Source organism: Cheilinus undulatus, linkage group 10, assembly GCF_018320785.1.
Source record: "Cheilinus undulatus linkage group 10, ASM1832078v1, whole genome shotgun sequence".
Lineage (NCBI taxonomy): Eukaryota > Metazoa > Chordata > Actinopteri > Labriformes > Labridae > Cheilinus > Cheilinus undulatus.
In genome coordinates, this window is record NC_054874.1 from 27,865,317 (window position 1) to 27,891,282 (window position 25,966).

Sequence of the window (25,966 nt, forward strand, 5' to 3'; positions counted from 1 at the left end):
ACTAGAGACAACAGTGGAGAATAGCTAAGACTCATTCTACCACTAGAGACAACAGTGGAGAATAGCTAAGACTCATTCTACCACTAGAGACAACAGTGGAGAATAGCTAAGACTCATTCTACCACTAGAGACAACAGTGGAGAATAGCTAAGACTCATTCTACCACTAGAGACAACAGTGGAGAATAGCTAAGACTCATTCTACCACTAGAGACAACAGTGGAGAATAGCTAAGACTCATTCTACCACTAGAGACAACAGTGGAGAATAGCTAAGACTCATTCTACCACTAGAGACAACAGTGGAGAATAGCTAAGACTCATTCTACCACTGGAGACAGCAGTGGAGAACAGTCTAGGTAAGTGCATAGTGTTCTCGAAAGAGCTGGGTCTTTAGCTTTCTCTTGAAAGTAGAGAGGGACTCTGTGAATAGAATGGAGTTGGATAATACATTCCACCATTGAGGGACAACAGAAGAGAAGAGTCAGGCTAGTGACTTAGGGGCCTGATGTGCTGGAAATACCAGGTGCCTTTCACTGGCTGAGTGTAGTGGGCAAGCAAGAGCGTAGACCTGGATGAGAGACTCCAGGTAAACAGAAGTAGTTTGGCTACTGCTTTGTAAGCAATGATTGAAGTTTTGAATTGAATGCGAGCTGCAACTGGGACCCAGTGTAGAGGGAGGAAAAGTGGTGTGACATGAGCTCTCTTGGGGTTGGTTGAAGACCAGATGTGCTGCTGCATTCTGGATCATCTGCAGACATTTAACTGTGCACGCAGGGAGGCCTGCCAGTAATGAGTTGCAGTAGTCAAGGCGTGATATTAAAAGAGCCGGTACCAGGAGCTGTGTTGCATGTTCTGTCAGGGAGGGTCTGATCCTCTCGATATTATAGAGGGCAAATCGGCAAGACCGAGCAATCAAGGCCACATGAACCTTGAAGGTTAGCTGGTCATCAATCACGACACCCAGATTTCGGGCAGACTCAGTAGGCATGAGTTTATTTGATCAAGCTGGATAGTGATCTGAGATCCACAGTGGGACTGGCTGGAATGATAATAAGCTCAGTCTTGGACAGGTTGAGCTGAAGGTGACGCTCCCTCATCCATTTAGAAATATCACCAAGGCAGGATCAGATTCAAGCTGGGACAGTTGTGTCTTCTGGTAAGCTGTGTATCATCTGCATAACAGCGATAAGAAAAGCCATGGGAGTGAATAATTGCACCAAGTGAGGTGGTGTATACTGAGAAAGTAGGGGACCACACACTGACCCTTGAGGCACCTCCGTTAGTAAGCCATGCAGTTTGGACACTTCTCCCCTCCATGATACTCTAAAAGCTCTCCCTGTGAGATAGGACAAAAACCTCTGAAGGCCAGATTCTGAGATACCAAGTAAAGAGAGTGCGGAGAGGAGGATTTGGTGGGTTACTGTGTCAAGCTTGGTACAAGCTGAAATTGTTGGTTAATTCAATTAAATGTCCTCTAAATGATGTACAAAATTTGAGATTTTCTTGATTACAAACAAACTACAATAATGAGTTTCTTTTGAAATCATAGTAAAAGATTACACAGTTCAAGATCAAATACTTATTGTAAGAGATAAAATACTTGAAAAGGTACATGTACAGAGTTTCCCCCTCCATACAGTTTCCTCTCCCAGTTATTCCTCTAGTTCTGGGGCTGGTGCGTTTGGCAGGTCTGCCTGTAGAGCAGCCCTGAGATTGGCCCAGAACAGCCTGTGCTTGGCTTTATCCTGAGGCCACTCCAGGTACGTGTGCAGCCCCATCATGGACTTCAGCTGGGCGTACTTTGACGGGATCAGGTAATGAGGCAGCGGCTCAAGTAGTACCAGCACCACGCTTTCTGATCCCTGAGCAAGGCGCTGGTGGCTGGCGAAGTACAGCTCGTAATGGCACCACTCGCTCTTTACAAAGTGGGCGGAGAGCACAAACAAGGAGCGTCTGCTTTTCTCCACGCAGGTGATGATGTTCTCAACGATTGTCTTTCCAGGCACAAAGTGTTTCTCATGATGGCAGATTCGGAGTCCGCTAGAACCTTCGAGGTTGGGGAGAAGAGAGTTGTACACCCAGCCGGCGTCATGCTGACTGAAGGACACAAAAGCGTGAAACTCGACACCCTCCAGATCTTCAGGACGGACTTGCCTCCTCCTGGCCCGATGTTTGGCTTTGGTCCACTTCCAGATCATGCCTATGTACCAGGGAACATCCAGATAATGGCAGAGGGTCAGAACTCCAATAATCAACAACACTGCTGGGCACAGGATGGTGGCAGCGAGAAGGCCAGTGTTACAGGAGACCTCTGGGATTGAGATCTCTTTTAAAGTGGAGTCTCTAACCACCTCTGGATAGGTGCAGATGTAGTCCAATGGCCAGCCCAACAATTCAATTCCTGTTTGACTCCTCTGTTCTGACTTGATGCCCAGACTTATGAAACTCCTCAGACTACAGGTGCAGGTGAACGGGTTCAAACTGGCATCCAGGTTTTTCAGTTTTGGGCAGCTCTCCAGCTTGCTCACTGTTGGGGCATGGAGAGAATTTGACTTGAGTAGAAGAGTACTGATGAAGGGGAAACTATTGCATCCTGGCAGGTCCCGCAACCTGTTAAGGTTCAGATTCAGAGATGTAAGGTTTGATAGTTGATTGATGGATGATGGTATCACAGAAATCTGGTTGTTCTGGAGATCCAGTATCTGTGTTCCCTCTGGTAGGCACTGAAAAACAGAGCCCGTAAGCCCATTTGAAGATAGAGTCATGTTGGTGATGTTAGGTGGCCAGAAACATCTCTCCAAGCCATCATGAATCAGTGAGTTAAGGCTGAGATCCAGATCTATCAGGGATGTCATGTGTTTCAAACGTTCGCTGATGGCATTAAGGCTCTTGAGATTGTTTCCCACAAGATTGAGTGACCTAACATTTATGAAAGTCTCACATTCGATTATTTGTTGATTCTCCACTCTGGAGAAGATGGAGTCAGGCAGAGCACAATAGGAGAAGTCCAAGTGGAGGAGACGACTTTGTGTCTGAGGACACGTCATGTGTATTAATCTATCCTTGAGTGATAGACTCTCAACCGGTAGGTTAATGAAAAAGTTTAATATAGCCTCCCTTGAATACATGGGAGATGCCTCCTTCACATCTCTCATTGTAAAGGACTTCATTCGAGACGTTTCGATCACATATGTGTCATCTTGAGGTAAATTAAATAAGGTTACCCCAGACACACTAAAATGAGCAATAGATGAGGACAGAAGCACATTTACAGTATCAGTGATGTCTTTCCAGGAGATTACAAATTTGGTGACAGACAGATGAGATGTGTGGATATCAACTGTATTCGTCAACACACTTCTTATATCTGCATAGCCATCACGCAAATTCACCAACTCCACTTCTACAAAGAATGACAAAGCATCAGATAACAAACCCTGGTTTATCGAACGACCTTGTGAGAAGATGATCTGGAGCTTTTTAGCATGAACGTACTTCAGGCTTTCTGCTTCATAACCCACATTATCCTCCAGAGAAAGAGCCAGAGTCTGTAGGTTCACTGCAGCCATGTTCCTGAAATCATCCCTGCAGATGTTTTTGGCTTCAAGCGCTAATCTCTCCAGATTTACCAAGGAGCTGAACTCATGCCCAAGTGTCATTGTGAGAAACTGGTTGGAGGTCAAATTAAGGACTTGGAGGTTCTTGGTGTGGAGCAGGTAGTGCTGACATGACAGGCTGTTGTGTGACAGGTCCAGCACCTCCAGCAGTGGTGTGTCTAGGAATGTCTCTTGATCGATCTCCTCCAAACGATTCAAGGACATGTTGAGAGATCTTAGGAGGGAGGTTTGTGTGAAGTCTCCTCTGTGAAGCTGCTGTATGTGGTTGTTTGAAAGGTCTAAATACTCAACGGTCGATGGCAGATCCTGTGAGACTGAGTTGAGGTTTCTGTTGGAGAGGTCCACAGCGCTGTCAGAGGATGAAACACCCTGCTGGAGTCCCACTAGCATGGCTGCCGTCCAGAAGACAGCAATCACAGGCTTCATTGTTTGCCTGAGAAAATAAAGAAAAGTAACATCTTTATTATCTTTGATACAATCTTTCAAATGATATTCCTCCCTCCTGTAGTCACAGCGATGTAGAATAAATGACCACTGCTCCTTTATGTCTCATTTCACGAAAAAAAACATGGACAGCTTACTGGAAAAGTACAAAATACTCTGCCTCTTGTGTAACCAAACACTTCTTAATTACGGTTCCCTTTTCCCTATTTTTGTTCATTTTGTGGTCAAGTTGATTTCATAATTTTTAGTCTACCCAAAGTTCCTTAATCTATTTAGAAATAAAAAGCAGATCTTATCAAAACAGGAAGTTATTTACCCTTAGTTAATGATAAGTCATTTATAAACACAACTAGGCTACAGATGCTTTATTGATGCATTTGTAAAGCTTTGGAAAAGTAGTAGTAAATGGATGGGGTCAGGGTAAGAGTCACTAACGCATAAGTAATGCATCAATCAATTTTTATGGATATATATATATTTTTAAGAAGACTTCACCTTAATTAATGCTAATGCTTTATCAATGCGTCAATAGAGTATTTATAGCCCAATTTATAAATGACTAAAAAAAAATTAATGCTCTGTACACCATATGTAAATTATTTTCTTGTGCTTTAAGAATGGATGAACAAGCTAGATATAAAGTAAACTATTTGGAAAAGCAAAAGACACAGTATGCAATAATACCGAGGTTGATTTTTTAAAACATATCTGTAGTATGGAATAAAACTGTATGATATGAAGTAAAAAAAAATAGTAGACATGAGGTGCAATGCAAGTGCGAGTGAAATATGAAAGTGTAGTGACATTAAAGTTATTAAGTGGTAGTTGAAAAAAATAAAGTTTAGTAAACGTTAAGTTAACGTTCAGAATATTATATAAGGGCCGTTAACATTAACGCGTTAAAAAAAAATAGTGCAATTTAATCATCAGACTAAGTTTGACCATAACTTCCTCCCGTAGTCCTCCAGCGCGGATGTTTATGTGAGGAGACAGACCCAGGTCTGCTTAACAGCAGTTTTCTTTTTAAAAAGCTGGCAAACAGAAGTTGAGATAATACCAAAATTGTGGGTACATACCAAGGTCATAATAGTTTTGGATTTTTCATTAGTTTTTATTTTTATTTCATTTTTATTTTCTGTGTTCAATTTCAGTTTAGTTTTTATTAGTTTTTACTGCTGGTTTGTTATTTTAGTTTAGTTTTGTAAAACTGCCTCGTTTTAGTTTACTTTTTATCAGTTTTATTGTTAGTTTTAGTTTTTTACGGATAGATGTTGTGGCTGAGTGAGCGACATACATTTTTGAAAACATTTTAAAACAGGCTACTCTTCACTTATCATTTTATTTATTTAAAGATGATGTTTGATTTCAACCCCAGACATAAAACTACCAATCAGATCAGGCAATTTTTACACTTCCCGGACTTGTGTGTCAGTGCCAGTCAGTGTGGTTGTGTCAAAGACTAAAAGTAAGTGTATTTTGTCTCCATTTATATTTTATTTTAGTTAGTTTTGTCAGCGCAACATACAGTTTTAGTTAGTTTTCGTATTTTTGGTAAAGCTTAGTTTTTATTTAGTTTCAGTTAACTAAAATGATTTTTGAATTTTAGTTTTACATATTTAGTTAGTTTTAGTTAACTATAATAACCTTGGTACATACTGCAGTGATGAACTCCCTTCATACTGAAGCACTACAAGTCTTTAGTACCACCTTTGGGCAAAGCACATCTTTGCTAATGTTGGCAAAGATGCTAACAACAACACAGGATCAAGCCATGGTCGTCAAGCTACACTGGCGGAATCCAGCAGACCTGGATTTGTCCACACAATGTAAATGTCTAAGCTAACTAATGCAATCGGTAATTGGTCCCCAAAGACCGCAGACCAACAACATCATTGACGACAAGGGGCTTAGAGACTACAGATAGGAATCGATACCGGATTCTGTGTTTTTTAAATACCAGAAAATCATTAACCTTTTAGCTTATCGATACTGCTATCGAGTCTCGCAGACTCTATGACGTAACGTCATTTAAAGTATAACTGAAGTAAAAAATACATAATTTTTTGCAAGGACACATCAATATTGTGCATCACATTAAACCAGAATGCTGTACCTTCAACTCATACCACTCTCTTCAGCTGCTTTAGGGAAGTTTACTTCTTCAGCTACTCAGAAAAAATGCGGAAAAGTGCACCAAAGCTTAATAACTCCTGTTTGTTAAAAATATGAATCCAGTTTAGACATCTGTGGTGGAATTGGCAAAACTGAAGTTAATTGCCAAATTTTACAAGCTGAAAGTCTAAAATATGAGGCTTTTAGGTAACCTCAGTAAATTAGACGACTGTATTCTATATGTTATGCAGAGGTGTCAAAAGTATTCACATTCATTACTTAAGTATAAGTATAGATACTAGGGTTTAAAAAGACTTCTGTAGAAGTTGAAGTATCAACTCAAGCCTTTTACTCAAGTAAAAGTGTAAAAGTACTAGTTTCAAAACTACTTAAAGTATAAAAGTAAAAGTAATGTAAGGGGGAAAAACACCATTTAGGACAAAAGCTTAGGCTGTGCCACAGGGGCCTATAGTTCACTACCCCACCTCCCCCCCAAAAAAAACATTTTCCTAAAGGCCATAATGACTATAATGTTATTTTAAAATGTTAATCTTGAAAAATTTGGGATGCACCTGTTTCAGCCGCATTTATGCCCATTGAAAATAAATCCATTTTAGTACAATGCAAATACATTCAAGAACCATATGTGTGTACTACCAACCTCCTCGCTGGTGCTTGGTTGGGACATTTTGCTTGAGTTATCTTGAGTCTCTGCCATGGACATCTTCATACTAGGCTACGTACGTTTATTTCTTTGCTGGAGTGTGACATGATTTGTGTCAGGCGCAGGTGCAATAGATCGCGTACAAACCAATGGGGTGTTGGAACAGTATTATGTTTATACTTCTCATCCAACCACAGTCAAATTCACTCTATCCGGATAGCGCGATTTATCTGGATAGGTTTTGGGGTTCTTTATTTGTGTTTTTTTTTTAATGATGCCAAGCCGGAATGAAAACAAGCTGAAATGAAATAGGAGTAACGAGGCTATTTTTAAAATGTAAGGAGTAGAAAGTACAGATAATTACTTGAAAATGTAAGGAGTAGAAGTAAAAAGTCGGCTGAAGAATAATTACTCCAGTAAAGTCTAGATACCCAAAATTTCTACTTAAGTAAAGTAACGAAGTATTTGTACTTAGTTACTTGACGCCTCTGATGTTATGATGTGTTCAAATGTCATGTCAAATGGGAAAATTTAGTTGAGAGGGCACTGGACATCAGTCTAGACTACCTTGGGGTAACAGCACACCTGATCATTTACTTTATAGCAGAGGTTCTTTTGTACCTGATGTGTTTGTCTGCTGTGTTCGTTTGCAGTTTATAAATATTGTTAAGAGAATTAAGATATTCTGATTTACAAACCATTTCAACTGAGATGTTAAAGTTTAGGAACTATAGTTTGATAAACACCGTACTTGTACTTCTTTTACCCAAACAAAAATGCAAGTAAATGGTGGTATTTTAAACATATGATTCATAAATAATAATGTTTTTTTTCATAAAGCACTGTCAATGTGATGTACATAGAATTAAAAGAACAAAAATAAAACACTTGACAATAAAAAACCCTTAAAAATCTGAAAAAACAAAATATACTTCAACTATAAGAAAATAGTGATGTGATTAAATTGATTATTTTTTTAATTGAGTAACAGCACTAAATATAATATAACATAAAGTGGCTGTATAATGATCCCAATTTTTTCTCATGATTGATACCAAAATATCTGTAGTTAATCATGATTAATCTCCCCTTTGTGTTGCATTTTAAAAATTCCACTAGTTTGCATTTGAAATGGTTTTTGGCTACATATGGATTTTCATTCTGTCATAAACTGAGAGTTTAGCAGACGGCCTGAGAGCCGAGAGGAGCTCACGGTTCGGACTGTTTAGGTTTTTGTACATATTTAAAGCTGTGTCTGGATGGAAAACGTGTCTTCTGTTTTTTGTAATTTCTGTTCAATAAACGTTGAGAAGACGAACTTTAGTGGAGGACACACTTTTTTGGAAACACGCGTCAGCCATAAGCTCCTGTGGAAGGTTTTATTGGAAAACCTATTACAATAAGTTTATAGAACAGTAAAACTATGGGATACCAAATGATAACAGTGAGAGGAACATCATTGTTGTAAAATAGAGTAGTGTAGAAAAAAATGTTTTGACATTGATATGAAGCATAGTATATTATGATATAAGTACGTAGCCAGTATGTACAAAAACCACGACAGTCATTGAAGATAGAACAAGGTGAGAGATTGACTAACACTGTCAATAAAGAGCAGAACTTTAAAATTCTATAAAGCACAGTAGATGTTTCAATTTATGAAGATTTACTTTTCATCAATGATCATTTTGAGAGCTGCAGGCTTTGCCACCGCTGAACCATTAAATGAAACTAATTTGTTACAAGTAGTAATTATGCATTCTCTCAATAATCTGATTTAAAACATGGCAGAAATACTTCTATTTTGATTGCAAATACTCAGTTCTGAATATGATACCATGAAAGGAATCAAATAAAAAATAGATATATCTAAACATATCTGTACAGACTGATTTTCCCCACAGAACAAAAACAAACTTACTGTGTTTTTGATAAGTCTGCTGAAATCCTTCAGAGGCTGAGATACTTTTCAACTGAAGAAGACTTCAGTCTACAGAAGAGTAAATTGGTAAATGAATTAAAAATAACCAAAGAAATGTCCCCAAAAAGCAGAAGAAATCCAAATTTAAAGATTGGATGTAGTGTCTGTAATAGCTGTCTTTTTTTTTTAATGAAAGCTCAGCAGATGTTCAGGAGAAAAAAAAAAGTGCAAGGAGAAAACAGATGGAGAAATGAAAGTAGCACTCTGTCCAATCACATTTTTAACTCATCACTTTTCTGTACACTGTGAGGGAAGAGCAGTGTTTTTTAGTTTGTATAATTAAGTCCCGGTTACATGCATCTACTCCAATGAAGAGGAGTCAAAGTGTTTTTATGATGTACATTCTGTTAATTTTGAATATTTGACTGGTTTTTTATAAGATCTAAGTTGTTTGACTGTGCTTCAATGATTTCAGTCCTGTTTTCTTCATCAGAGTATAAAGACAATGAGTTTAATTTTCAAAAGAACAAAAATATCGGTTTTCTTCTCTACAGTTTATTCTCCTTTAAGGGTGTTTTGTTTTATTTAACTGACAAATTAGAATTGAGTCTGATTGCTCTGTAGGCAATTTATCTTGTAGTATCATAGCAACCACACCAAGGTTGGCCTGGGTGGGAGATGCCCCGTCCCAACTCAATTAACTTATCCCACTAATGCTTTGAAGCAGAGTGTCGCATGGCAACTACACAGTCTACTCCAATCAGCTATGGACCTTGCCTTTAATGACTGAGGATGAGGAGGGGGCTCATTAATGGGGTGTGACCTTTTCTGATGAAATACATAAATGAAAGAGACACACATAAGCACGTACACACTCTTCCCAGCATTGTTTGTGTCTGAGATGCACTTTTGTTTCTCGCATCGGTGATCATCACTCACCTGGTGAGTGGAGCGGAATTGAATAAGGCGATATGTGCTGGTGTCACTGTTCTCACCTTGTGATCAAATTTTAGAGGACTGATGCAGACCCTAGAGGCCTCTGGCTGTAAGACAACAGATATAGCTGTTTGGTCATCAAGATTTTTGATATCTATGTTTTAAAATGATGCAATCTCTCTGTTTGTAATATCTGGGTCAGTCCAAAAAGGTTTCCAAAGCTTTAATAAAGGAATATCAGATCTACAGTCATATTTAAGCTTTATTTAAAAAGGACAACTCCCACCAAGATACAAAAATCTCTTTAAGAAAGGATTCCTGGCAAACAGAAGCACGATAAGTTTCTGGCAGACAACAGACAATAAAAAATAAAGAATACATCAATCAGCAGCATTCAGCAGAAAGACATGTGCATACCTCTGTCAAATACTGCTTATTGATTCAGTTTGTAAAACTGGGAAAATTAGTGACAGCTAAGATTTATATTCTAGATGTGATGCTCACTTCTGTTGATAACCATGGCAACCAGTGGAACAAAATAAAACAAAACAAAACAAAACAAAAAAAAACCCACACACATCTGGTCCCTTCTGTGTTACTGTAAAAACATGGGGGATGCAAAAATCCAACATGGGAGAGCCCCTGGAGGGGGCCCTCCCTCAGTAATGCTGCCATACAATTTTATTGAACATAAAAATGTTTCATTGACTTTTCTTCCTCAACATACTCCCCTTCTGCATTAACATATGTTCATCAACCATTTCTCAACAGCTGTGGTCTCTTTCTTCAGACTTTTTCTCTGGGTTTTTATAGAGCCTGTTTGTAATTGTGTTGATTTGCTGTTGACCCTTCTGGAACCCACTACTCCAAAATCTTACCCTTAATCCCAAAGAAAACAATTGACACGGCCTTGACTTTGGGCTGGCTTTGTAGTGCTTTCTTCAACCGATGAGACTTTGGTGTTTTCTAATGCGCCGACTGCCGTTTAGTCTCAGGATTGCATCCAAGTTTTATAGCTTGTAATCAAGTGTTTCCAGCAGTTTGTTCCAAAATGTCTTCTCAAATTTACTTGTGTTTTTCCTCTAGATCAGGAGTCAGAAGTTTTGGGACAACTGTGCCACACTCTTTTGTAGTGTTAAAAATTTTCATGTAAAATTTGCAGAACTGTCCCTTTATCAATGGAGACTATTTCTAACTATCATTCTTATACTGAAGCATTGATTATTTTAAACAATTTGAATCATTTTAGAGGTTTTTGATGAGCAGAGGCGTAACTTTTGAAAAAACATGGCTGACAGGGAGACCAATCCACCGGTAGCCAAGAAGAGAAGGCTGTCAAAGCACAGCAATGATTGGGAAAAAGACAATCAGCTTGATCTTTTGTTTTTAGTTTAACCTGTTCTCGGTTACATTTCAGGTTATTATTTTGCACTTGAATCTATGTATGCATGTTGAAAGTGATTTTTTCTTTTTTTTAACAGATTAAATTCAATTCTGTTAATGCTAGTATTATCCATCTGATAACAGTGCCTGCAGTTCAGGTGCCCTGGTCTTTATTTTTAATTCTGGGAGTTGGAAACCCTCGCTACCTCACCAACATGGCGTTCACTGAGGGTGTGAAGTATCCAGTACTCCAAACTCAATTCTTGTCCTTTTTGACTGTGCCAGTAATACACCACCTATGCACACCTGTGCACTCAAAATGTTTAGTATTTAGTACAGAAGTATGTTTTACGAAGTCTGTTCTGCTAAATGGTACTAGGCTAAATATTAAACACTGCACCTTTAATTCCATGTTTTAAAATCTCCCAAACACAACACTGAAGTTTAAGAAGACCCTGCTGCTCAGACTAAGATGACAGAGCAAAACACTGGAAGCTCTTTAACAAAGACAGAGCAAGTCTGAAGAATTTCAAACATGATGAACCAATGAGAATGAGGTTTACAGATACTTGCCGCTTTAGGAGTCAGTAGAGAACACGAATAAGTAGGCATGTAAAATGGCCTTATGAAGACATACACGTTCCATTTTTCTGTTGTTTAAGGAAGAATGACCAATTTTCTTGAACAAAACACAATGATGAGTGCTAAAACCCAGACCAGAGACAGATCACAAAGCAGCACTGAGTCCAGCATTTAAAATGAAGATGATTTGGCATGCATGTGAAGAATATCCCCATAATCAACAGACAAAGATGTTGATTGAATTAGCTTCTTCACTGAATCAAGAGAAAAAAAGATTTTACTTTAATAGATAGATAGATAGATAGATAGATAGAAAGATAGATAGATAGATAGACAAACATATGGACGTAGTATGGATAGAGAATTGCAATACATAAATAAATTAAGAGCATTGTAAGGTATATAGATATATTATAAGTACCATCTGAGATGTTATGAGTAATTGAGAACAGCATGGGCAAAAATAAATACAGAAACTAAATAAATACCAGGAATAATTGCATTTAAATGGGTATTTGAAAAAAGAATTTAGTGCAAAATGAAAAAGACACTTGTGTGGGTGGGGTTTCCAAAAGGTGCAAAAGTTATTGAGATGGGATCACAGAAGATTTCTTCTTCTTAACAAGGCCCAGGTATTCATACCCTCCTTAGACCCTGTGTGCTCATATGAGGACATTCTGTCACACAACATACCACAGTAATACTTTCTACTATTAGGATTTTTGAGAAAATCGTCTGGACTTTCCCTTGAAGGTTTAGTATTTTACTTGAAATACTGTGAGAATTTTAATGAAAATTTCAGGGATTTCCATGGATAATTTGGGGATTATTTCTTGGAAATTCTCATGGAATTTTCTGTATATTTTGTATATTGTTTTGTATATTTTGACTGTTCCATTGTAAGTTTTATTGCTGTAAAAATATTTGAGTACTTGCATGAACATTTTGGATTTTTTATTATTGTTGGGAGATTTGGAGGGTATGTCATTTTTGTGTTGGTTTGGAAAATATGTTTGTAATTTGGGGTGAATTTTATTTGAATTTTTTGGGAATGACTTGCTTCTAAATTTTTAGTTATGCTCACAGAAAGTTGGGAATTTAATTTATTTATTTTGGGAATTTGATATGGAGTTGGGAGGTGGAGCATCCTTTGATTTTGCTAGGATGTAATGGGTTTTTCAGAAGGATTTGTTGACATGTTTGGGGGACTTTTCTGACATTTTTCATGGAACCTTGGGAATATGATTGTTTTAGGAAATTTGCAGTGGGATTTTGGGGATTTTTTGAAAACTTTCAGGAATTTAAATGGAATTTTCAATTGAAATGTAAGCATTATAATAAAGGTAAGTTGAAACATTTGAGGAATACTTGAAGAAATTTGGGGTACTTTTATGGGAATTTAAAAAAAATCACAGAAATGTTGGTAGTTTCTTTGGAATTTTGGAGAATGTGTGTTGATATAGGACATCCATTATTGTCCCAAATTAATTCCCGTTAAAAGACAAGGCAGAGCTTTTCAAACTTATCAGGTCCTAATTATCCCTAGGAAGTGGAAGAAACTAAAAATGCATTCCAAACAAAAGCTCGGGTCTCAGGAGGATATGTTTAAACAGATTCAATCACCTAACCTTCAAGGTATGTAAATGTATTTATTAGTGTTTCATCAAAGTTAAAGATTCTGATTTTGTGACTAACTTTTAAAGGTTCTGCTTTACTTTTTCTCTTTTTGTCTTTTAAATAAGTGCTTCAAATACAATTTAAAAACAACTTAAAATGGCTTAAATGCAGTTCTTTTCAAACATGAAGAAAAACAGCTTGTGAGGGTGAAATAAACCTGTGTGCCAATGGTGTGAACTACTATGGAGCCAAGATCAGAGTACAAGCTAATTATTGACATGAACATTTTTACAGCAATCAACAGCATGTTTATAGCTGTGTGTGGTCTTTTATGAGAGCGTGCCCTGTCAGGGAAAGCAAAGATATCCACATCGTAAAATGTTTTTTTTTCCTTTAAAATGTTCTTTTTTGATCATATAGGAAGTATCTAGTAGATCTTCCGGTGACAATAATGCACCCGAATTGTTTGGTGGTGTAATAGCATTGTGCAGACCAGAGTGGACATGAGTCAACCTTTGAATGTGTGAACATTATGAGGTAGGGAGGGGCTGAGTGTGAGCACAAGTAAGGGAGAGATAGGGAAGTCTGACCAGGTCATCAGATAGATTCTGTAGCACCTTGGAGCTTCAGATGTTTCCCTATTGTTGTTTTTCCTCCTCCGCCATCATGGATCTTTCACTCTTCAAAAGAGGATTTATGATATTTATCAGGGCAGTTTCTCTCTCTGACCTCCTTCAACTGAATTTCTAAAAACTCCTTCAGTATGCTGGACCATCCTTCACCTCCTCGTCAGCTCCTCTTCCTTTGCCTCCTGTTGCTGCTGTGTGGTGTGAATAAAGCTGCCTGTTCTCTTGGAGAGGGCAGGAGGGTTTGGCAACACCCCAAGCCGGACCCCGTCATCAAAGAGCAGTCTTTTCTTCATGACAACTTCCCTTCAGGATTCCTCTGGGGCACGGGAACATCTGCCTTCCAGACTGAGGGAGCCTGGGATCAGGAGGGGAAAGGCCCCTCCATCTGGGACCATTTCACCCACTCCAATGTTGGAACAGCTGATGCTGCAAATGTGGCAAGTGACAGCTACGCTCACTGGAAAGAAGATGTGGAGGCGCTGGAGTATCTGGGGGTAAAATCATACTCTTTCTCTCTCTCCTGGCCAAGACTGTTCCCTGAGGGGGATTTGAGTAATCAGCCCAACACAGCAGCTGTGGATCATTACAGCCGCCTCATACAGAAGCTTCTGGAAAAGAGAATTGAGCCCATTGTCACTCTCCATCACTGGGACCTGCCACAAGTCCTACAGGAGCGCTATGGCGGCTGGAGAAACGAGAATGTGGTGGGGCTGTTTGAGGAGTATGCAGCTTTTTGTTTCCAGACGTTTGGGAATCGTGTGAAGCTCTGGCTCACGATGCATAACCCATATCTGGTGGCTGTGCAGGGGTATGGGACAGGTGTGCACGCTCCTGGAGAAACAGGAGGGGCTGCTGGCTCTCTGATTGTGGCCCACAACATGATCAGGGTGAGTAAACTGGGGTTAAGCATGAGTTTGCAGATGATCATTTTGCTTTACACATAGACTGTCTGTGACCTGAAGCTATCAAGTTCATCATTGATGAATGTTTGCATCCTCCATTTACAAAGCAAACATGGACTTCACCAGTAAAATCAATCAAATTGAATAAATACATTAATCAGGATTTCTTACATTATTACATAAATCCAATGCAGCCTCATTTTTTATTTCATCTTCTCTGGGATTAGTGGATTATATTTCATTTTGACAGGTCAGTAAACAGAACACTTTAACACGAGGTCAGAGTCCACCACATCAGCACTTTTATGCTGGAGGGAAACAGGAAGTCATGGAGATATGCTTCACTGATAATCACTCATGTTTACACAGCATAGCAAAGGTGGGATATGTACAGCCTGTGCTGTGTGTTTAACTACCGCAAACCTCCAGTGTTTCATGTTAATATGATAACATCAACAAAGAAAGACATCTTTCTCCTTTACTAGTCAGTTGGTGAAATATTTCAAGAAACCATGAAGCTCAGGAGAAAGAAGCTGATTTAAAGACCACAGATAAATTACGTTTTTCTCCGTTTGTTGATGTGTTTGAGTTAAATTAACATTTTTGATTGATTATAAATACCTCATACATCCCAGCATTCTCAAATGAGGACATTATGTTTTTTTTTCCCTGCACCGTGACTCTGACCTGACATGCCAGATGGATGTGTTTCACACATCCATCTGGGAAAGCTTGAATAGGAAACGTTTGAGAAAAGGCAGAGGCTTTGAAAAAAACTTAGAGTGTGATTGGATGATCGTTCTGTCTGTCACATCTCTACGGGCCAATCAGAGCAACAAAACACGTGATGTAGCCGCTATCGAGCTGCGTGTGCGCAACTGCTGAGGAATAACGCAAAACATGGCAACTATAGACATGTAAGTACCCGACTTTTGTCGTTTTTGAAAAGAAAACAACTCACTGCTGTTCTTTGTTCTTCTTTTAACAAAGAAATGTTGTTAAGTTCTGATAAAACTGGCGCTTTAGCAGCATCCAGGCTCATCTCTTCCACCATTATTGCACTGGCCTCTTGTTGCTGCTTGTTTACATCACGACTCTGCCATGCCTGAAAGTACTGCCCCTCGTCGCTGATTGGTCCTGTCACTTTCTAACCGGGTGCAAGCAGTTCAGATGGGAGCTTAAAAAGATGGATTCACCAGTGAAAAACCAGGAAATGGGTGAATCCATCTGCTTTGCAAGGTTACCGTGACTCTTAATTTTGCTCAGCTTGAACCTGTTAGCCTTATTTGTGGACACTTTTCTGCCATCTTGTAGTCACAAATGCACATTACAACTACAAGTGTACATTAAAGATGGCCACCACTGTGACCAAAATGCTCTACAGCCAGTTTTGACATTAAAAAGTAGTCAAGGTTCAGAAACCTCTTCAAGTTTTATGACTGAAACTTGTTTACTTATGCTTGGTAATGTTTGTAGTTTGACATAGTGTGCAAATTTGACAAGTTTTATCAACAGTAACAAGCTACAACACCAAGAGACAGCAAGTCCCTGAATGAGGACACTAGGACTTTCAGTGGTGCAAAAATAAGGAAATTAATCTTGGGCAGATTTTGTAAAGTATCAAACAGTTTACAAGAGGAAAGGTGAGTATAAATGCTTATTTCAGCTGGTAAGAATTAGTCTACATTGTTTTTTATCCGTATGGGTTACACAATTTCTCTATCAAGAGCAGAAAGACCGCTAAGTGCAATTTAAGGAGAAACTTTGAGAGACCACATTCAGGAGTGATTTTATTTTTATTTTTACACAGTCATGTTCAAAAACATATTTTCATGGACAAAAAGCACATCCAGGAGTTATGATGAATCGTTTATCATTTATTTTGTGGCAAAGCCTTGCTTAAGTATTAAAAAATATATATAGGCCATTCTTCCGATTTGTTGTATAGAAACAAAAGAAAAGAGTAGATTGATTCAGTTGTGCATATTTAGCATTATTTTGCAATTATCTCTTAAAACCCCAAAATATATTTCAGATTTTATTTATTGTATATGAAGCACTCATTTAAAGGGTTCTTGGTATTGTTATTATTAAAGTGGCTGTTTTCAACATGTCATGAGAATAGTACTGTGAAACTTTTACCATTTTCTGTTTTTTAAGCATCTTTAAAAATGCTTCAAAATGAAGTTTAAAAACACATTTATGTCTTTTTTTTTTTACTGTTACACTGCTGCCACAATTGAAACAGTGCTGTCTTTACCATGACATTGTTAATTTATCAAAAATAGTAAGATATTAAACATTTTACTATGATGTTTTGCTGTTTTTAGGTAAATGTAGATCAGATTCTTTTGTGATTTTGCAGAATTATAAATGGATGGCCATTTTGTTTCACTTCTGCATGCATGTTTTAATATGTCTGAGAGGAGCTGTTTTTGGTTTGGTGATGTTTGCTTATATGGTATATAGCATTGTAAATGCAGAAGTGGATTTTTTTTGCAGTAGTGATAAATATGCTTCATTGTCCCTCTCAGCACTCTTTAGTCAAGCCACACTCCTTTCAGCCACAGTAATGTAGAATAAGTCCACCACTGCTCCTTAATGTCTCATCTCACAAAAAAAAAAAAAAAAGCCTCACGCAGCTCAGTTGACAAGTCAAAAGTCATCTACACCTTGTGTTAGCAAACATTTCCCTTTTTACAGGGGTCTTATTTCCCTCAATCCATAACAAGTTCCTTTTTTTCTGCAGAGAAGTTCTTTATTTTTAAAATAAGGAACTTTTCTCCACTTGCCTCCACTGCCATCTAATCCATATTTATAGATCAATATAAAGATCAAAAATTAAAGTTAAGGAAATTATGAACATTATACAGTTGCTAAGTGTACAATATCACAATCCTAATCCTTATAAACTCTCATAATAAGAAATGTTTGCCTCTGTGAGACTGCAAATGTTCTGGAAAGCTTAGTGTGACATCGTGTTTAGGTTGTACATCATGAAACTGTGTCTGCTGTGATTTCCAGGCACATGCCAGAGCATGGCACACCTACAACACCCACTTCCGTCCAACCCAGAGGGGTCGAGTATCCATTGTTTTGGGATCTCACTGGGTTGAGCCTCAAAGAGGAAAATCCACTGCTGATAATGTCGAGTTTTGTCAGCAGTCCATCGAGGCCGTCCTCGGCTGGTTCGCCAACCCCATATTTGGTGATGGCGACTACCCACCCTCTTTCAAAAGCAAACATGGAGCCCTCCTGCCCTCTTTTTCTCCCGAAGAGAAGATCTGGGTGCAGAAAACAGCTGACTTTTTTGCTTTGTCCTTTGGGCCTAACAACTTCCGTCTGGGTCGAGGACTCGTGCAGTACGGGCAGACTGTGACCCCGGACCTTCGGCGAATTCTGGGCTGGATAAAGCTGGAGTATGGGGACCTGAGGGTGATGGTTGCTGAGGGAGGATGGTTTTCAGATGCCAGTGTGGGAAGAGAGGACACCGTGGCCATTTACTTAATGAAGAGATTTATCAACCAGGTTCTGCAAGGTGAGAAAAGAAGTTAAAGGGCAAACAAAAAGAAAACCACATTTTTAACGGTTGTTTTAATTTGCAGCTATCAAACTGGATGGTGTGAAGGTGATTGGGTACTCTGCCTGGTCATTGGTGGATGGATATGAGTGGAATTATGGCTTCAATGTGAGGCGAGGCCTTTTCTACATTGACTTCAGCCAACCAAACCGAACAAGGACTCCCAAAACGTCTGCTCAGTACTACAAACATGTTATCACTGACAATGGCTTTCCCAGAGATGAAACCTCCAAAGAGATAAAAGGCCGTTTCCCCTGTGAGTTTCACTGGGGAATCGCTGACTCCACTTTACAGGTAAGAAAAGGGAGAATATGTAGAGACAAGGGAAATTTTTCTGCAAAACATATGTTAATTCAGGAGCTATAGTGACTATAAAAAGTATGCACCCCCTTGGATGTTTTACCCTTTTATTGATTTTATGAATCATTCATGGTAATTAAACATCTGACTTAAAGATAACAATGATATAATATCAGAAATATGTTAGGTAAAATAAATGACTTCATAAATATTCACCGCCTTTAAAGTGACTGACCTAACTCAGCAGAGGTCCAGCCAATCGGTGCTTGTAGTCTCACAGTTAGTGAAATGGGGATCACCTGAGTGCAGTGAATGTGTCTCAAGTGATTGCAGTATAAAGACACCTGTGTCTGGAAGGTCCAGTTACTGGTTAATCAGTATTCCTGGCTACCATTACACTATGAAGACAAAAGAACACTCCAAATGACTCTGAGAAAACGTTATTGAAAAGTATAAGTCAGGAGATGGATAAAAATTTCCAAGGCACTGAACATCCCCTAGAGTTCAGTTCAATCAATCATCAAGAAATGTATTGAATATGTAAATCTGCCCAGATCAGGCCGTCCTCACAAACTGAGTGACCGTGCAAGAAGGAGACTAGTGAGAGGCCACCAAGACACCTACAACTACTCTAAAGGAGTTATAAGCCTCAGCAGCTGAGATGGAAGACACTCTGCATACAACAGCTGTTACATGGGTTCTTCACCAGCCAAACCTTTAGGGGAGAGTGGCATGTAAAAGAAAACGTGTCAGATCTTGACTACAGTTTACCAAAGGGCATGTGAGAGACTCCATGGCCAAGTGGAAGGAAGTTCATCAAAACTGTGCTTTTTGGTCATCAGACAAGACACTATGTTTGGCACAGCCCACACCTCAATCTAACAGAGAATTTATGTGTGGACTTTAAAAGAGCTGTTGACACCCGATCCCCAAGCAACCTGACAGAGCTTGAGCAGTTTTGCAAAGATTAAGTAAAATTGCATTGTCCAGATGTGCAAGCCTGATTGAGACCTATCCACACAGACTCAGTGCTGTAATTTCATAGAGCTGCATCTACTAAATACTGACTTGAAAGGGCTAAATATTTATGAGTCACTTATTTGATATTACACATTTTTATTTAATCGCCATTAATTTGTAGAAATCTGTTTTCACTTTGACATCATAGAGTGTTTTATTGAAAATTTTATATATTTTTACAATATATTTTTTATAGGCACTGTATATTTACCATGGTTTTCTCTTTATTCTTTTTATTTTTGTAGGTCCACTTCTTCCCTTTCTCACCACAGTTTACTGACCCACATCTGTACAGCTGGAACTTGACAGGAGACAATTCATTACGTCCAATCCCTGGGGTGATGATGCCAACCAGACCAGCCCTGTGCAGTGACTATTTAGCTATTCGTGGTCATGTTCGCCTTTTTGCTACCACAGAGGCATCTCACTACCGCTTTGCCCTCAACTGGTCTCTGATATTACCCCAGGGAGATGTTTCCCATGTGAACAATGAAGCTCTGAGGTAAAAAATACACAAACATGGTATTTTCCTTTTTCCTGTTTTAAAACAACTCTCCATTAAAGATATCTGACTCAGCCTTAACACATTCAATCCTGATTCAATCGTTCTTTCTCATTTTATTGTTGTATCTTAAAGATACTACCGCTGTGTCCTGACTGAGCTGAAGAAGCTAGACCTTAAGGCTGTCGTGATCCTCTACTACCCCACACACAAAGCTCCAAATCTGGGTTTGCCTGGGCCTCTACATGCCTCTGGTGGCTGGCTCAACCAAAGCACAGTAGAGGCCTTTCAGGAATACGCAGCTCTGTGCTACCAGCAGCTTGGGTCCTGGATTCCTTACTGGATCACCATCAATGAGCCGAACAGACTAGTTGATGTCCATCCCAGTAACAAAGAGAAGCATCAGGCAGCTCATAACCTGCTGCTGGCCCATGCAAAAGCATGGAGACTCTATGAGAGGGAATATTCAAGTCAACAAGGAGCAAAGGTGTCTCTGGCTTTACATGCTGACTGGGTCGAACCTGCAAACTCCTTCCTAGACTCACATTCAGAAGCAGCACAAAGATTCCTTTTGTTTGAGCTTGGTCGCTTCTTAGACCCTCTGCTGGGGGCTAATAATGAGGAGGAGCATCACAAGGGGGACTACCCACGGGAAATAAGAGCCTACCTGGAGGAGAGAGCCCGAGTGATGGACCTCCCTGAATCAGCTCTCCCGAGTTTTACTGAGAGTGAGAGAGAGGAGGTGAAAGGGGCGTTAGGTTTTATTGCACTGAACCATTTTACCACCCGTTTGGTTTCTCCATATCCCCAGACACAGGCAAATATTCATCACAAACAACCCCCTGATCATAACTGCATGACTCTTTCTGATCCCACTTGGCCCAACTCTGCTCTAGGGCAGGCTGTTGTACCCTGGGGCTTGAGGAAGATCCTGAACTGGGTGAGCCAGAGATACGGAAGGACTCTGCCTATCATTGTCACAGGCAGCGGGGTGGATGACCAGGCTGCTATGGAGGACAAACTCAGGCAACACTTCCTCAGGAGTTACCTGCAGGAGGCTCTTAAAGGTGAGACGTGATTTTTTTTAGATCATTAAGGCAGAATTACATTTTCCAACAATTTAAGCTACTAGGTTTGAGTATTGATCTGCTGTTACAAAACAGATAAATGAATGTTTATGCCTCTTTATGACCAACAAAAGGAAACAAGACCATCTGCGACTTGATGGAATATTTTTATATACAGTGCCGTGAAAAAGTATCTGCTCACTTTCTGTTTCCTGTTTTTTTTTGTTTGTTTGTTTTGTTTTTTGCACATTTATCACACTTAATGAAATGAAATTTCACAAACGGTCTAATTGCAAAGGTGGCATCCATCACAGTACCACTCTTGAAGTCACTGAGCTCTTCAGAACGACCTATTTTGTATCAAAAATGTTTGCTAATGGAGACAGCATGGCTAGGTGTTTGATTTTGTACACGTGGCAACGGGTCTGATTAAAACACCTGAATTGAAAGATTAACAGGCGTAGCCAAATACTTTTGTCCATATATTTCTTATTTATAATATTGGTTTGCATTTTTTCAAAGTTGTAAAGGTGTTTTTTCATGGGACTCCCCTCTCCTCGTTTCTTTTTTTGAAATCCCTACTACGAGGTACTGATATTGGAGAATCTGCTTTAAAAAAAACTGCAGAAAATACAGTAGACAATATCGTCAAGTCCACCAGTTTAGACCTTGACCTGATATCATAGTTTATTAGAACCCAAATAGATAAGAGACAACAACATTACTGCAAAAATCAAATCTTACAAAGTGTATTTGTCAAATTCATGGCCAAAAACCTCTTATTTCACTGTTTGTATGCTAAATAGACCTGAAAGTGCAGATACACATTATTGAAATTTATTTCAGGCAAAAGTAAGACTTGAATTTATTTTAATGACTAAAAAAAATAGCTGCCAGTCTAGCAAGAAAATCAGAAGAATATGTTTCTTGAATAGGGACATTGCAAATGATCATATAAAGTATAATGAGGTATTTCTAACAAGAGGAATTAAACAAAAAAAAAAACACTTTTTAATATCTGAGCTTATCTGGTGAGTTCAAAGCTAGCAATACTGTCAACCAACAACTCAACTCAACTTTTTGTTAATACATCAGCACATTTCAGGAAAGGTTGCAATCCAGGGAAATAACAAATAGGAAATAAAATTAAAATTGGACAGCTATTATCAGTCTTAAAGTAATAAATAAATTATAAATAAATTATAAGTCTTGACCAAGAATATTTTGAATTAAATACATTTCTGAAACACTGGAATTGGCTCTCTGACAAGGGCATGTGATATATTTAGAGGGTTTTAGAAGACAGTTAAAATTCAGTATTTATCCACCAATAAAGCCCTAATATCTAAAGTGTCAGCTCTTAAGCCTGGGTTTCAGAGTTGTAATCATGAAGAAAAGGTACACTGGAATATGGCTTGAGTTTGAATCTATTGCTGTGTTTATTGTTTTGCAATAAGCTTGATAAAATGTTAAAATTTACCCGGCAATAAACACTGATTCTGGTATGAAATATTCCCTCACAGTGAAGATTCATTATGTTCTCAGTGGAAACACAATAATAGACATAAGAACAGGATGTTGAGACAAACTACAGGTTTTATGACCATGATGGATCCTGCTATAAAACCTGGACTTAATGAAAAACCATATAGGTCATAAAAGAGAGAGGAGGGAGGATAACACACGTAATAGCGGCAATGTTTGCCCTGTATTGCCTTTATGTACTTGCACATGCATAGCTTGTTTTTTGCTGTCATCAACATAGAGCAACTGTTTGACCTGATTTAAAGACGCCTTTTTTCATACTTCCCTTGTGCTTCTCTAAAGCTCATCATTTAGATGGAGTAAATCTGCAGGGCTTCTATTTGTGGAAACTGCAAGACCGGCATGTCCCTCAGTTTGGACTCTTCACCTCGACTCAGCACCACTCCAAAGCCAAAGCCTCCCTCGCTGTTTACAAAGACCTCATCACTAGAGGAGGATTCCCTGAAGATAACAGCACAAAGACCTGCAGGCTCAGTGAGCTGCACGAACCCTGCTCCTTCTGCTCATGGATGTTTGACAACAAAGCCATGCTGGTGTTTGGAGGCTGCCTTCTAATAACAGCTGTTATGTTTGTAGCACTTGTCATCTTTGTCATCATCAGCAAGAGGAAGAAGAAAGTCCAGGGGACGAACAGGATGAACAGGAGGTGGGAGGGAGTCTCTGTGTGCTCATGTCCACCTATGAAGAACAAACTGTAGAGATGATGATAGCAGTGTGTGCAAAAACAGAAGTGAAAAACAGGGCATAAAAAGAACAGAGGTGATCGCTAAAGCTATCTGCTCTTGTATCTGTGCTTGTGAAGAATGAGCAATTTACTAAAAGTTATTGTAAAGACCCGTCACCTACCCGTTTAAATATAACAATAGCTATTAAAAATGAAGGTTTACTTAACATTTGTAAAGCTACAACTATAGAATATTTTATGCGTTAACCTAAGCTGGTAATGGACTACTTTAATTTGATTTATCTCTGTTTTCTTTTCACAGAAGTTAACACTTTATCATGTAAGTTTACGCTGTAAATACCTAGTAATATATAAACTATAGGCTGGATATCAAGTCGGATGAAGGAACAGATGCATGGAAAAAATGCCAAAATATTTATAAGTCTTTGCTGACCAGCTGCGGTGCAGGTCATCAACATGCCTCTTCAAAGACAACAAGGACATGCAATGGCACAATGGTCAGACTGGTCAAAATGCACATCAACAGGTTTTTGTCTAATGAGGAGACTGTCGTGATTGTTCATTATTAAAATGCTGATTTATGCCCACATTGTCCTTTTTTCAAAGTTTTTAACAGTTGATTTGATGGAAAAAGAGTGGAAATAATGTCATGACTGACAACTCTTCTGACAAATTCATTCTCAACCAAATGAGGATAAAATGAAGAAAAACAATGAAACCATTTAACGGTGATTTTTTCCTGAGAGCTGCCATTCCTCAGTTTAACCTTTTGCTCATGACTTTGCTCTAAATCAGTGGTTCTCAACTGGTCAAGCCTCAGGACACACCGCCACCTTCTCAATGAGAAATCATGACCTAGATCTATACACATTTTATACACTCAAATCTATTTAGTGGAAATTGTTGCAGTTTGTAGGTGCAATGTGTAGTATTAAGCAGAAGTTTAAGCTTTATTTTTAAGCCTACTATGCACAGAGATTTTTTAAAATCTTAACCAACTTTTTTAAATTGATTGAGATCTCACACATGGCGACAAATAATCACAGATTTGACTGTTTTATTGTAGAACAAAGGATCATCAGAGCACATTAACAGACTCTCTTCACTGACTTTCAGAGTTTTGACCAGTCTTGACTCTCAAAACACCAAATCTCAAGGGTGAAGATAATACTGTGATTAGCGGTTAGCTATATGCTAAGTCCATTGCAGTTGCAATTTCAGTCCAGCTCCTCTCCCCTGTCAGTTTGTCTGTGCACACATTGCTTGTCCATTTCTGACATCCATCTTTCTTCAAGCTTCATGTTTCTTATCATTATCATGGCAGCATTTTTCTTTCGCTTCATCCGTCAGCCAGCTTGCGTCCTGGTTGGCTATTCCTCTGTTCCAATTCACAATTCCTCATGTCTGTAATCAGCTGTCCTCAGTGCTCAGCCCACACAACAGGGTTTCTGGTTGTAAATATTGGAAATGTTTAATATTTGTGATCTTGAACGGAAAAAATTCACTCTTGAGACACCACACACCACAGGATAATCTGGCAAGATAATCTTAAGAACCATCAGATAATTGGGCCTTTGCTGACTTTGGTTGGAAGGATGCATCCGGTCGACATTCATCCCATTTATCATATAGTGTGTCGCCCGCTTTACTCACTGCTGCACCAATTCTTAAAAAGAATAGAATTTATGACCTAGTGATGAGTCGATAATGAAGGAGCTGGTTCAATGAGCTGGCTTTTATGTGGATAAGATCCAGATTCCATTTGAGAGCAGTTTTATATCATTGTTACTATTATTATTTTGGTTTTTAAATATTTTTTATGTCTGTATGTTATGTGATTGATAAGTAGGGATGGTTTTATTTCACCATACTGCTCTACCATGGGCACACCACACTTTAATGACTCATGCTTGATGGTGTAACAGCCAGTGAGCAGATTTCATCTGACCCACAAGGTGGGTGCCATAGCATTGCTAGATTTAGTGGATCAAAAAAATCCAAACTGGTACCCAAATGAGGAGTCGTTTGAGAGTCGGCTCTTCCCGCTGAGCAGAGCCAAATGAACCATATTGATTAAAAGGGTTGAATACTAGTAAGACTGGACAAAACAGCAGGACAAAAAAAATAAAAAAATAAAAAATAAAATAAAATAGAACATTTTAAAAGTGCCTCATTGTAGATGCCATGAATGGACACACATGCATACATTTTATTTTACTCCTTTTTCCCATTATAACATGCAAGTTGTGGTTGTTTTCAAGAGATCTTGAGGAATTAACACATTATCATGAGAAAAAACAGCTTTGTTGTTGCAAGATAACAAGAAATATAAGTATAAATTTCAAGAACACAACCAAAATGTACCTGTTATCACAGCAAAAAAAATATAAAATAAAACATATGGATTCATATCCAGCCATTGCTTCTGTACATCTGGGTTTTTTGATAACATCTCTTAC

The 25,966-nt window shown here is 38.7% G+C and overlaps 2 protein-coding genes across 2 annotated transcripts; one reads left to right on the plus strand and one right to left on the minus strand.

Annotated features, from left to right (window-relative positions):
- Positions 1-1,596: 1,596 nt before the first annotated feature.
- Positions 1,597-8,784, minus strand: LOC121516450 (toll-like receptor 6). Its single transcript, XM_041797745.1, has 2 exons — positions 8,760-8,784; positions 1,597-4,051 (listed from the first exon to the last, which is right to left on the minus strand). The coding sequence occupies exon 2, from the start codon at positions 4,042-4,044 to the stop codon at positions 1,654-1,656; it is 2,391 nt and encodes a 796-aa protein (XP_041653679.1). The 5' UTR covers positions 4,045-4,051; positions 8,760-8,784; the 3' UTR covers positions 1,597-1,653.
- A 5,109-nt stretch (positions 8,785-13,893) lies between these two features.
- klb (klotho beta) lies at positions 13,894-24,203 on the plus strand. The gene is made up of 6 exons (XM_041797979.1): positions 13,894-14,793; positions 17,833-18,346; positions 18,414-18,682; positions 19,954-20,210; positions 20,346-21,277; positions 23,105-24,203. The coding sequence occupies exons 1-6, from the start codon at positions 14,041-14,043 to the stop codon at positions 23,518-23,520; spliced, it is 3,141 nt and encodes a 1,046-aa protein (XP_041653913.1). The 5' UTR covers positions 13,894-14,040; the 3' UTR covers positions 23,521-24,203.
- Positions 24,204-25,966: the final 1,763 nt, after the last annotated feature.

Coding starts and splice junctions, on each gene's coding strand:
- klb (XM_041797979.1), top strand. CDS start 14,041: ATGCTGGACCATCCTTCACCTCCTCGTCAGCTCCTCTTCCTTTGCCTC. Junction 14,794..17,832: donor TGGCCCACAACATGATCAGG/GTGAGTAAACTG, acceptor TGTGATTTCCAG/GCACATGCCAGAGCATGGCA. Junction 21,278..23,104: donor CCTGCAGGAGGCTCTTAAAG/GTGAGACGTGAT, acceptor GCTTCTCTAAAG/CTCATCATTTAGATGGAGTA.
- LOC121516450 (XM_041797745.1), bottom strand. CDS start 4,044: ATGAAGCCTGTGATTGCTGTCTTCTGGACGGCAGCCATGCTAGTGGGA.